At 40.8% G+C, this 13,274-nt stretch overlaps 1 protein-coding gene across 1 annotated transcript in view; it reads left to right on the forward strand.

The window, feature by feature from the left end:
- Positions 1-267: 267 nt before the first annotated feature.
- LYPD6 (LY6/PLAUR domain containing 6) overlaps positions 268-13,274 on the forward strand; it is a 28,327-nt gene continuing 15,320 nt past the window's right edge. The window contains exons 1-2 of the mRNA XM_004375371.1: positions 268-456; positions 8,926-9,024. Of these exons, the coding sequence (XP_004375428.1) occupies positions 339-456; positions 8,926-9,024 (217 nt within the window). The 5' untranslated portion in view covers positions 268-338. The remainder of the gene's footprint in view (positions 457-8,925; positions 9,025-13,274) is intronic.

Raw genomic sequence — 13,274 nt, forward strand, 5'->3', positions numbered from 1 at the left:
ATCTCTCTTGATACCATCTCCGCTGGATATTAGAGGGGACTGCTAGCAGCAGAGCTTTAGCGACCTGATTAAGAGTAGGTTTTGGTTGGAATTTTATAAGAGCTCTAAAAATTACCTTTTATAAAGTGTCTCTCCACATCTACCCATTCCCTTGTGTCCCAGGCTCCCTGTCTGTCCCTAGCCCATCCCACCAGCCTGGGAACTCAGCCAAGCCACCAGTGGCTTTCTCAAGGTGGACACTGAGATGAGTCTTTCTTCATGTTTCAGGTGCGAGTTCTCTCCTGGCGTCCCGAGTCCCCACTCCCGGGCCCTCTGTATGACTGACACCGCAGTCGGCCATGGAACCTGGCCCTGCCCTGGCCTGGCTCCTGCTCCTGAGCCTGCTGGCCGATTGTCTGAAAGCTGCTCAGTCCCGCGACTTCACAGTGAAAGACATTATCTACCTCCACCCTTCAAGTAAGACTCTATTCTCTTTGCACAGAAATGTCACTGTATTGCAAGTAACAAGTGGGTTGAAAAATGGCCAGGAGAAGGCAACCTTCAATGAAGGGGTCACCTGTGGTGATTTAACTGGGGGATGCAATAAGGACAAAAGATGTGGTATGTTTTACCCTCACCTTTTCTCCCAGTGTTTACTTTTTATTCTTAAGCAAATTATAAGGCTGTTTTCTCTGTCCCCTACACAATCACTCTGATTCTGAACACCCTTCTCTTTTACTCATGCTAACCCTGAGTCAGTTATCAAAGTGGACCGCCATGTCCTGGGAGAAGGATTGTTTGTAAAAGATACATCCTTTATAGGCAAGATAATAGCTGGTCTTCCTCTCTGTTCATCCAGTTCTCAGTTTCAGCATAATTGCCTCCCATAACTTCCCATTCCCTATCTCTTTTGGTTTCCTGTGCTTACGAATTCTCCAGGGAGCATATAATAATGTGGATTCCCAGGTCCCTTCCCTGGAGTTTCTGGTCACCTGTGTCTGGAGCTGTACCGTGGATTTTTGCTTTCAGCAAGACTCCCTCTCAGGTGCTTCTGCTGCAAATATTCTGAGGATCACATTTTGGGAAATGCTGCAGTTTTATTTCCAGTTTTGGTCTCCATCCCTATGTTTATCTTGTCTCTTTTATTTTTGTATGAATCATCTTCTGTATTGCCCCACAGTGGGGAGAGCTGGGTTTGTTGTGTGCATTTTGACCTTTTAGCTTATGTCCCTGGGTACATTCTTCTTTTGAAATGTTCTGTTCAACAAGTATTTTTTGAGTGTCTGCTGTGTGTCAGGCATTGCAATAGGCATCAGAGGGATAAAGGCAAATAAAACAGTCCTTGCTTTTGAGAACCTTACCATCTACAAAGTGGAGGCAGCCAGTGGGACTCCTGTGATCCCATGGTTAGAATATTTAACATTGAAATGCTCTGGATTCGCTGAGAGGTAGTCTGCTGCAGTGGAATGCACAGGGGCTTGGAGTCCACTCAGCCTGGGGTCAGCAACTAGCTCAGCTGCTTCCGAGCCTTTTGACCTGAAATAAATTCCCTAACCTTGTGAGGATTAAATAAAACAGTGCACACGAAGCCCTTAGTGCACCAAATGTGAGCCATCGTAAGTGCTTAATCAGTGTTAGCAGAATCTTTTTAAGTGTTAATTTCCTCATTCCTAAATTGTATAAAATAATATATACCCTGTAATGTTATTTTATAGACTAGAAATAATATCCGTAAAACACCAGGCCCATCCATGATAGGCAGTCAAATGGTATTGTTTATGATGTTGTGGTTGTTGTTGGCTTATACAGTAAACTGAGGGTGCTGAAAATACATCAGCCTAATTTTGCATAGGTGGCTGGGTGGCACAAATGGTTAAGTGCACAACTATTCGCTGAAAGGTTGGCGGTTCAAACCCACAGAGATACCTCGAAGATAGGCCTGGAAATCTGCTTCCGAAAAGTCACAGCCTTGAAAACCCAATGGCGCGGTTCTACTGTGCATACGTGGGGTCGCCGTGAGTAGGAATAGGCTCAACGGCAACTAAAAACAAATTTTGCATCAATTCCAAATACCATTTTGACAGGCAGCAAATAGTTTCCTCAGATTTAATACAACTGTACCCTCCCACCAGTATAGTGTGGTGCCTACTCATTAATTGTATGGGAAGCTTATCTTTTGCTTATTTTTGCACAACTCTTTACTTTCTTTTAATAACATTCATGAAAAGAAGGTGTGTTGCTACTTGCTGTTTTCTAGGATTGCATTTTGTTCTTTTCTCCAAACAGCCATGGTTTTTTACTAGTCTTGGTGAAGTAGAAACTTAGAGTCCAGTCTCTTAGGTTTGATTGTCAGGATTTTCAGCTTCTGTGGGATTTCTTGTTGGCTTCAATGACAGACTCAGTAGTAACCTGGCCCGCAGAAACAGGCCCACACAAGACTTTCTCTGAGGCTGTGAGTCTACACCCAGAGTGGGAAAGAAAAGAGATGTGATTGCTGGTATTTAAGTGAACAAAAACAAACAAATACGCCACTTCTGCCTCAGTGGTGTGGTTGGTCAGTGCCTGAGTGAGTGGGCCCCTATTTGAAGACTTTATGGAATGGGGCCCTTGAAAGGTAAGCTCTTTGAAGGAGGCCAGCAGGAGAATCACTTGTGCTCCTTAAAAGTTGGTGGAAAGTCCTGCTCATGTGACCTGTGTTAATTGAATAGAGCCATGACCTGATTAGAAGGAACTCACCATATGAAAAGAATTAGTGGAGTTTTCTGATATGATTTTGAAATATGTAGGACAGAAGTAGTTCCTAAGATAGATGGTAAGTAGATTCACTCCTGGTGAGCAGATGAGGACCTAACTCTTCTTCTGACCCCCTGTAACTGGTCATGAGGAATGTAAATTCTTGTTGGATTGAACTTACAGTGAATGCCTCCTACGTGGCCAGAACCTGAGTTACTCAGTCAGAGTTAACTTCATATTTCTCTGCAGTGTTTCAGAAGTTTTTGGTGTTTGTTTTTACACTTTGATTTTTTTTAACGGTCATGGTCCTATGCCTTGAGAAGCACCCACTAGACCGTGTTTAGTGGGAGCTATCTCTCCACACATAAACAGGCTTCTGTAAGACATAGACCATTAAAAATACATGAGAGAAGTGTGGGATTATTTTTATTTTGAATTATTTAGGTAATCGCCTCACTTTGTGGATGGAGGCACAGGCAGCTTTCTTTGGGTCAGTGGCTGAGCCAGATCTCATTCATGTTAGATGTGAGAAATGTGGTGATGCAGGATGTGTGAGAAGACACACAAGTTTTCTACAGAAGACAAACATAAACTCACTTCTCATGGGCCCAGAGCAGCCATCGGAGGGAATAACTGGGGTGAGATTGGAACCGAGGTTGGGAAAGTTCAGTCTCTCAGGTCTAATCTCTGCTTCTGGTTTCCTGATCTTTGAAGCTTCCAAGCCTTTAAAAGAAAGAAAGCTTATGGATTTCAAACTTGAGGTGCCAGCCTCAATGATGTTCTTGTCCATAATTTGTGTTTTTGGCTTTTTAATGATGAATTTCTTCCTAGCACACGATTAAAGTACGAAAGTCTAATAAAATCCTTCAAAAAAGGATTTTCTCTTGGTATTAGGAGAAATGAAGCTGCTTATTTGGTTGTCTGGCACACATCATACAAGATAGAACAATTCAGTATCTGAAGTGGCTTTGACCTGCTTCTGGCCTCCATTTCTTTCCTTGGAATAGAAAATTTTCCTGAGAATGTCCAACTTCCCTCTGGTTGCATGTTCTGAGTCTTCCTTTAATTACATGCACCAAAGAGCTATATCCCTGCAGGTGGCTTATCTTTGCCCAGGCAGAGAACTAACGAAGTTTACTCACAAACCTATGCTGTGTAAGTCTTAGAGGATAAGGAGATCCTGCAGGTGGCTCGTCTTCGCCCAGGCAGAGAACCAACAAAGTTTACTCACAAATCTACACTGCGTAAGTCTTAGAGGGTAAGAAGACTTTCTAGAAAGGTACCAGGAGATACATTTCTATGAGATATATGTTCTCATTATGAAAACAATACAATAGTTCCAAGTGGCCAGAGAAGGAAGATAAAGGTATTAAATTTCTAGAATGTTTTATATTTGCATTCAGTTTCTATAAGCAATGGAAATCAATTTGGCAAGAATAGAAAAAACTTGAAGTGCATTTCACATCAGCAAACATTTCAAAACGAGATTCTCTTCTCCCCGCGTTGTCAGTAACTGAAGCCCTTCATCCAGGCAAAACTTCCAAGAGACAGAAACAAAGACTAAATCTTTTCTGATGCCTTTCTGACAAACGAATTATGGTCAGATGAACTATGGCTGACCGTGAGAGTTAATGGACAGATTATGTTACAGGAAGTAACTGGGCATTTTGGCACTCCTTTTTTTCTTCACAATCACCTTCTCTTGAGGGACCAAGGACTTATGCCCTGAAATACAGAGTACTAAGCTTATTAACTCTCTGATCAAGAGCCAAATTAGATTCATTCACAGCTGGGGCAACAACAATTTGAAACTTTCCTGGCTCTGTAATGCTTTGAAGTAACAAAGAAGAAAATAGCACCATCTCTTAGAAACCTCTTTCCGTCCCTCTTTAAAAAAAACTTCTTTATCAGATGTGGTATCAACTAGCAAGTGACTGGAGAGAGTTGTTCGTCTCTGAGCCTGATTTTTGGCTAAATATTACCTGAGGGAAGAAATTAACCATTTACTTGGTATTGTGCTACAGTTAGCCACTGTAAAGCTGAGTACGTGTGTGGAGATTCACCACTGAAAACAGTACTACCTGCCAGGATGTAAATAAAAGTTCCTAGAAGCACATATTAAACTGTAGCCCTTGAGAAGCTACACAAATGTGGAAAAATAAAACTCACCTAAAATGAGATCTCTTCGTTAATTGCCAATGATACATACTGATAAACACATTCAGAGATAAATGCATTGAAGCAAAGCTTCTTTTTGCTGCCAGAGTGTTTTAGCTTACACACTGGTTCAAAGTTTAATGTACTTTGAGTTACTTTCAGGTCCAGTCCTACTTATGTAAGAAATGACAGCATTTAATTTACTATGTCGATAGTCTTGCAAAAGAAAATTTTGAAGAGTCTGTTAAATAATCCATATTTGGGAACACTACAACATATTAGTGTTAGGTTCTTAATAAGTTTATTCTCCGAGCAGTTAGATCATCAGTCTTCATTCAGAGTTTGTAATTTATCTTTTTAATGGGAAAATTTCCAGGAATAACTAATCTAACATTCCAGCCAAAAATTTCACTGGCTGCAATGACAGATAAAATTGGATGTTCTAGTGAATTAATCATGTAAGCTGAAGTGGTACGGCCAAGCTTGTAGTCATAAACCTTGGTGAATATGATGATCATCTTCTGCAAAATGCTCTTTTTTGACAAATAGTTTACATTTTTTTCAAAACTCCTACTTTGATCATTCTACTTTAAATTTTACAAGCTGTTTTAAAACTATATCTTTTAATGTTATTTGTATATCACATATTTTAAAATTGATAGTGAAACTATTTTTTTAATGTATTCAATCAGGAAAATTTCCTAAAATATTGTGTATAGCTTTTCTCAGAATGATATTTATAAAAAATAAGTTAATTAAAATGTCCATAAGAATATTGAATGGCTTTGGAATTAGAGAATCTGTTTGTTTTGAATTCTTCAGGCATATACTTACCTAAATAGAATCTTTCAATTCCGATGCAACCCACCTTTCCAGGTTGTGCAACATGGAGATACACAATTATTAGTGTGTAGTTTTGCAGAATACTTTACTTCTGCTTAATTATTATTATAGGATAGGAATGCATGTTCCCATAGTGAAGTCTCCTCCTTGAGAATGAGTGGTTTGATGGTTACGTCTAAGCTGCTTTCCTTCTCTCATTTTCTAAGATAATCCATGCCCTCACCATCATCCTGTTTGTGAATGTGAGTCCGCTTGGAGGAACATAGATTTCTCCAGTAGCCCCATAGAAAGGTCCAGTGGCATGTCTTTTTGAGACAGTTTATGATTTTTGGTCAGGTTAGATTATGGATATTGTCACTGTCAGCTCTGCGAAATGTTGCAGGCAAGTACCTGGATGAGTTGCTCTTCCAGGCAAGGTGAAAGCCAAAGTTATATCTGGACCATAATTCTGGCCTTAAGCTGCTGCCTCCTCCTTCATTTATTTTTGATAACATACTTAATTGGTTCCATGTGGGCAAACCAATTTACCCTGAGATGATAATTTCCGCCAGTGGGATATGCTCGCTCAGCCATCTGTGAGGGAAAACAGTTGGCTCCTGCAGATGAAGTGCATGAGTGTTTGCAGCTTCCAAATAGGCCAGGTAGTTTTACAAATTAATACACACACACTCACACACGCATGAGTTTTGTTTATGAAAGGTAAAACTCTAAGTAGTAATGCAAGCAAATGATTTTATTTAAGCAGCAAGTAGGAAACCTGGCGGCACAATGGTTAAGCACTTGGCTGCCAACTGAAAGGCTGGCGGTTTGAATCCACCCAGTAGCTCTGTGGGAGAAAGACTGGGCAATCTGCTCCAGTAAACATTACAGCCTAGAAAACCCTATGGGGCAGTTCTACTCAATCACATGGGGTTGCTATGAGTTGGAATCGACTTGACGGCACCCAATAACAACAACAAGAAGCAAGTAGAAGAACTTGAGTGAAAAGGACAGAGAACAGCCTGGCCTAACGTTTCTTGTAAATCCGCATCCTTAAATGTTGAAAGAAGGCTCTCCAGAGCATAACTCTCACGTGACACCTGCCCACCTGCACAGGGAATGAATATGGGTATCTGCAGGTTAATCTTTTCAGAAGACAAGGAGAGGTAACTCAGGGGTGGGAGAGTAGGGAATAGATAGGAGAGGCTTACTGAAATTATTTCTGTCTTAGGCTGGACCACTAGAGTTAACCAGAACAAGTTGCTGTCGAGTCGACTCCAACTCATGGCAACCCCATGTATGTCAGAATAGAACTGTGCTCCATAGGGTTTTCAGTGGCTGATTTTTTTTTGGAAGTACATCACCAGGCGTTTCTTCCGAGGCACCTCTGGGTAGACTCAAACCTCTTAACTTTTGGTTAGCAGCCCAGCACATTAACTGTTTGGACCACCCAGAGACTCCTCATTAGAGTTTGCCAAAAAATGCATGTGTTCACCACTTCCCCACAGCAGCCTGCTCCCAAAGCCCACAAAAGGAGGTGCATAGATGTTTGGGCATGTGCCCGAAAGGCCCCAGAGGAGGGTCACCTCTGTGAAGGCAAGCATACATTTTAGCAGTGAAGACTCTTCTCTTAGTTGTTACCGACCATCCCCAAAGATCCGTAACCATGTCAGATCTGACCAGATAAAATGATTATGTTGAACTATGGAAACTGCCACTTTTGTAGGTCAAAAATGGTCAAACATGAAACATTTTGATTCGACCTAATGTTTTTACTTATGTACTGATATGCCTACATAAGATGGCACATAAGAGTAGGGAGTAGGGTAGTCCCTGACTCGCTATGGGATTCTGTTCTGATGACTCCATTTGAAGTCAGTTCTGATGTAGTCAAATACCTCGTGTTTTCTTATTTTTCATTATTATTGCCTTTTATTATCAGTATCTACAAATCATAACATTGAACATCTGCTAGTGAACATCTGAGAATGATAACATCAGCAAATTATGCACTGCAACATTGTACAAGTACCTGTTATTAATGATGAAACCAACTAACTCAGCCCATTGCCATCAAGTCGATTCCACCTCATAGCGTTCCTACTGGACAGAGTGGAACTGCCCCATACAGTTTCCAAGGCTGCAATCTTTATGGAAGCGGACTGCCACATCTTTCTCCTTCGGAGCACCTGGTGGGTTTGAACCATCTACCTTTCAGTTAGCAGCTGAGCAGTTAACCACTTTCCCACCAGGGTTCCTTTACTAACGATAAGATGTACAAAAAAAAAACAAAAACAAAAAACAAACCCAAAACAGACGGTCTAAGTGTGGTTTATCGTAACTGGAATATGTTGTAAGTTGGGGACTACCTGTAAATTACTGGCAATTCAGAGAATGCCTTTTATTATTGAAATTTGTATTGAGATAATTGTAAATTCACATGCAGTTGTAAGAAGTATACAGAGAGATACTGTGTACACTTTACCAATTTCTCCTAATGGTAACATTTTGAAAAACTATACCACAATATCCCAATCTGGTTACTGACATCAGTCCACTTATATTATTCAGATTTCTCCCATTTTACTTGTACTCATTTGTGTGTATGTTTAGTTCTACACAATTTTATCAGATGTGTGAATATGTGTATCCACCACTACAGTAAAGATACTAAACAAGGATTCTTCTACTTTCATCACATCCACTTCCCCCTGCCCTCATCTCTAACCCCTGACAACCACTAATCTGTTCTCCATTTCTACAATTTTATCATTTCAAAAATGTTGTATAAATGGACTCATGCACCATGTAACTTTTTGGAATTGGCTTTTTTCACTCAGCCTAATTCCTTGGAGATTCATCCAAGTTGTTACATGTATCAATAGTTCATTCCTTTTCATTGCTGAGTAGTACTCCATGTTATGGATATACCACAGTTGTTTAACCATTCACCTGTTAAAGAACATCTGGAGTGTTTCTAATATGGGGCTATTATGAATAAGGCTGCCATGAACATTAGGTACAGATACTGTTGCGAACATAAATTCTCAATTCTTAGGGATAAATGCCCAAGAGTGAAATTGTGGCTCATATGGTAGTTGTGTGTTTAGTTTTGTAAGAAACTCCCAAACTGTTTTGAGAATCCTTTAAAGAAAATGAAAATGTCTAACTTCACAGTGCCTGGTTCTGTGTACAACCCCCCAAATTAACCTTTTCTCTCGATCCTCTTTGTAGCCACACCATATCCTGGTGGATTTAAGTGTTTCACCTGTGAAAAGGCAGCAGACAATTATGAATGCAACCGATGGGCTCCGGACATCTACTGTCCTCGAGGTAAACTCCCAGTACACAGATTGGGGTCCCCAGAGCTATCTATGAGTGAATAGTCCCATTAACTGTGGTACATGTATAAAGAGAGGCGTGCATGCAATTTCAATTACTACTCTTGTCTAAGGCTACAAGTAGTAGATCTTTTATACCACACCAATAATTTATCATCAAAGACTCTCAGAGACATAAACTCATCCATAGGATTGTCCGCTATCTCATGAAGCATCTTTGGAGCTCCAAAATAGGTAAGTGATACTTCCCACCCCCAGGCCCAGCCAAATGTAGAACAAGAAGAAAACAGCCAGCCTGTTGTCTACTCTTATTTGAAGCATTAGTCATTGCATAGTAACCTCCTTGATGTAAATTGTAAATAGATGTTCATATAAAGAATCCATTCATCAGTTTCATTGCAAAGACTTTTGTCCTGAAATTACATGAAAGCTAAATTCTAAATGTCATCACTGCACAAATAAAAACCCCGAACTTTTTAAACTATTAAGTTCTCTTTGAACGATGAGATAGATGCCCATTTGAAGCATGATGTTTTGACCAGAAGGTCCAGATTAGAATGAAGAACCTCTTTTAAACCCTATCAAATGAAAAAAGATGGCTATATTTGGCTACTGAGACCACTGTTAATTGGCTGTTTTATTTTTGGAGGAACATTGATTCATTTGATGGGGGCAAAGTGAGGATGGGGCATTTTATTGACAAATGTTTGAGCAGATAGTTAAAAATGAGGAGTTCGATGCTGATCTAATACAGGTGTCAAAATGAACACGCTAACACCAAATCCATTATTTTTCAACATGATATGAGAGCTCTTATACGCAACCCAACAGCATTCTATTCCTCATGGAGGATTGGAAATTGGGAGAGCAGGGAAATGACAATTAAGAGACAGATGTCAGCCACCTTAGCCAGTACGATTTAACCCATCAGTCTCCACCTAGGCTGCTGGTAGAAACACGTGTGGAACTTTTCAAGATCTCTGAAGCCTATGCCCTGTCTATTTACCAGTGTACCAGTTGCTATCGAGTTGGTTCCGACTAATGACGACCCCATGTGTGTCAGAGTAGAGCTGTGCTCCACAGGGGTTTTAATGGCTGATTTTTTGGAAGGAGATCACCAGGCCTTTTATCTTTTATCTGAGGTGCCTCTAGGTGGACTTGAACCAGCAACCTTTTGGTTAGCAATGAGCATGTTAACCATTTACACCACCCAGGGACACTGAGCCCTGTGTAGAGGTGCCTTAAAAGGGTTCTCAAACGTCAGCATGATCATAATATTGAAACACAGATTTCTGGGCCCCACCCTACAGTTTCTGATTCAGTAGATCTGAGATGAGGCCTGAGAAAGTGCATTTCTAGCAAGTTTTCAGATGGTGGTGATGCTGCTGATCTAGAGACCACACTTGATGAACCACAGCTCTAGATCTGAGTCAGCATTGCTGAGCATAGGGCCCTGCATCAGATTTTTAAATATCTCAGGTGACACTAATGAGAATAGGGTGACAACCACTGGGGGCTCCTCCATCCACTGATAGAAAGTGATTGTAGTGTTATCATTTCTAGATTCCTCTTGTTTAATTTTAGGTGGAGATGCTAATGGGGTCCCAAAAAATCACAGGGAAGAGAAAAAGGAGGAGACACTAAAGATTGATGTAGTCACAAGCTAGATATCCAGCCATGTGGGTAATCAAAGAATGACTCCTGTCCCCATTGCCTTCTGGAGTCGCCCACTCATTTCTGGATGAGCCAGTGTTTTCTGACATCACCACTGCAAAACACATGTTTGGGTGACTTGCTAATCAATCTGGTTAAACTACAGCTTCTCAAACTTGGCTGCACATTGAAATCACCTGGTAAGTTTTAAAAAATACCGATGCCTGGGACCACTCCCAAAGGTTCGTATTTAATTAGTATGGAGTATGGCTGGGCATTAAAGCCTCAGGTGGTTCCAATGTGCAACAAAATTTAAGAAAAACTGGATTAAACATTGACTGTGTAGAAAAACACAGTGATGTGCACGTGTATCCAGGAATCTTTGGGCTCATGGCTGCTGGGGCAAAGCTGAGAAATTAGCTCTTGAAACTGTTGCTGCTGCTCAGAGCTCCTGTACAGGAAGTGTGACCATGCTTCTCTTAGAATTGCCTTAGCACTGCAGTACGGTAGCAGAGATAATGCAGAGGAAAAGGAGGGATGGAGAACTGGTGCTGTCTGCAGGCTTTGGTCTGTATTTCATAGAGGCTCAGTCCAAGTCTGATGGTATACAAGTGCCTCCCTGACCACGAAGGAAAAAGAGGTGACCCGTAGCACTCTAGCTTGAATTCCTCTCGGGGAAGATAGGACGTTCCATCTCAGTGCTTGCTTTTGAGGTCAAAATCTATCCTTTCAAGCACAGGGCATCTTTAGGGCAGTGAAACTATTCTGTAGGATACTGTGATGGTGGGCATGTAATCTTATGCGTTCATCAAAATCCATCCCAAAAGAGTGACCCTTACTGTAAACTTAGACTTTAGTGAATAGTAAGGTATCAGTATGTATGACAGTAATGAGAGATGTTAACAATAGGAGAAACAGTGTGCAGAGGGTAAAAGGAGAGATATGGGAACTCTCTGTACTTTCTGCACAATTTTTCTGTAAACCTAGAACTGCTTTAAAATATAAATCTACTTAAAATCTATCCTTTCAAAGTACAAATACCTAAAAGTGTCACAGGTGATCTTGTGTAATTTTTCCTTTCCTTTTTTATTTTTTTCTCCCACTTTTATCTTTTTGCCATTAAATTTATAGGGTAAATGGAAAGTCATGCACAGAGATTCATGAGGCAGAAAACAACCACCACTGGCCCTTTGGGGGATTATGCAGTGAAAAGTAAGAGTCTGGTTTCTGCTCTGAAAGAGCATGCAGTTTAGCTGGGGAGATAAGATCTGAACATATCAAATATCAAAAATAGCAGGACAAAGCTAAGTGCCAAGTAAGACAAGGCATTAATTGCTGTTGGAATTTAGCAGAGGAAGGGTTATTATGAATAGATGCTATGAACCTTCTTCTCTGTGTCTTTTGGTACACCTATGTAGGCATATATCCCTGGAAGTGGAATTGCTGGGCATAGACACATCCACTTTGACTGTACTGGATACTACCTGACAGTTTCCAAAGTGGTTGTACCGATTCGCACTCTCACCAGCAGTCATGCAAGTTCCAGTTACTCCACAAGGTTGCCAGCACTTGGTATTGACAGAAACAATAGAAGCGAGAAGGTAATGGAATGCATTTTTAAAGCACTGAAAGTAAACAGCTCCCAATCTAGAACTTCACAGAGACTATCAGCCTCGTTTCTCTGCCCTTCCCGTCTCTTCTGGCTGCCCTGCTAGCTCTGAACTCTTCCTTTTGCTTCCAAATCCCTTAAAAATTGGCAAAGCTTTCTGTTTGTTCTCTCAGCTTTCTGGTTGTTCTCTCAGCCTCTCCACCTGTGCAGCTTATGAATCAGCAGATGCCTCACGGGGAAAACTGGTATCAAATGTCAGACTCGCCTCAATGGGTTTTTCTTTTCTCTGGTACCTTATTCTTCAAATCCTGCCTGCCTCGGTAGCTCTCCTATGATTTCACTTTTTTTTTTTTTCCATTTTATCTTGCTGTCTTAATTTTATTTCACTGTGTCTTGGTAAGACGATACAAGCTAGCCCATCTGACATTGGAATCATTGGAATTATTCTTTAATTAGAATTTTTCTAGTGATTTTTCAACCAGAATTTCTACTGCCAGCCTATACAAGATGTTTTTTATGTACCTCAGAGCATTTAACATATTCCAATTCCTAGTGTTTTTGTCCAGATATTTTCTGTTAACACAATTGTCTTGGACAGGAAGGACCTGTTTGATGCTTTTGCCTTGTTCCTTTTCTTTTAATCACTGTCCACGGTAAAAATCCTATTTATCCTTATCCGCGGGAGGCACAAATGGTTTGTACTTGACTACTAACCTAAAGATTGGCGGTTCAAACCCACCCAGTGGTGCTGGGAAAGAAAGACTTTGCAATCTGCTTCTGTAAAGATTATTGTTGTTGTTAGGTGCCATCAAGTCAGTCCTGACTCATAGCGACCCCATGTACAACGGAATGAAACACTGCCTGGTGCTGCACCATTCTCACGATCGTTGCTATGTCTGAGCCCATTGTTGCAGCCACTGTGTCAGTCCGTCTCACTGAGGGTCAAGAAAACCCTATGGAGCAATTCTACTCTGTAACAC

This window comes from Trichechus manatus, unplaced genomic scaffold (assembly GCF_000243295.1).
Source record: "Trichechus manatus latirostris isolate Lorelei unplaced genomic scaffold, TriManLat1.0 scaffold00036, whole genome shotgun sequence".
NCBI lineage: Eukaryota > Metazoa > Chordata > Mammalia > Sirenia > Trichechidae > Trichechus > Trichechus manatus.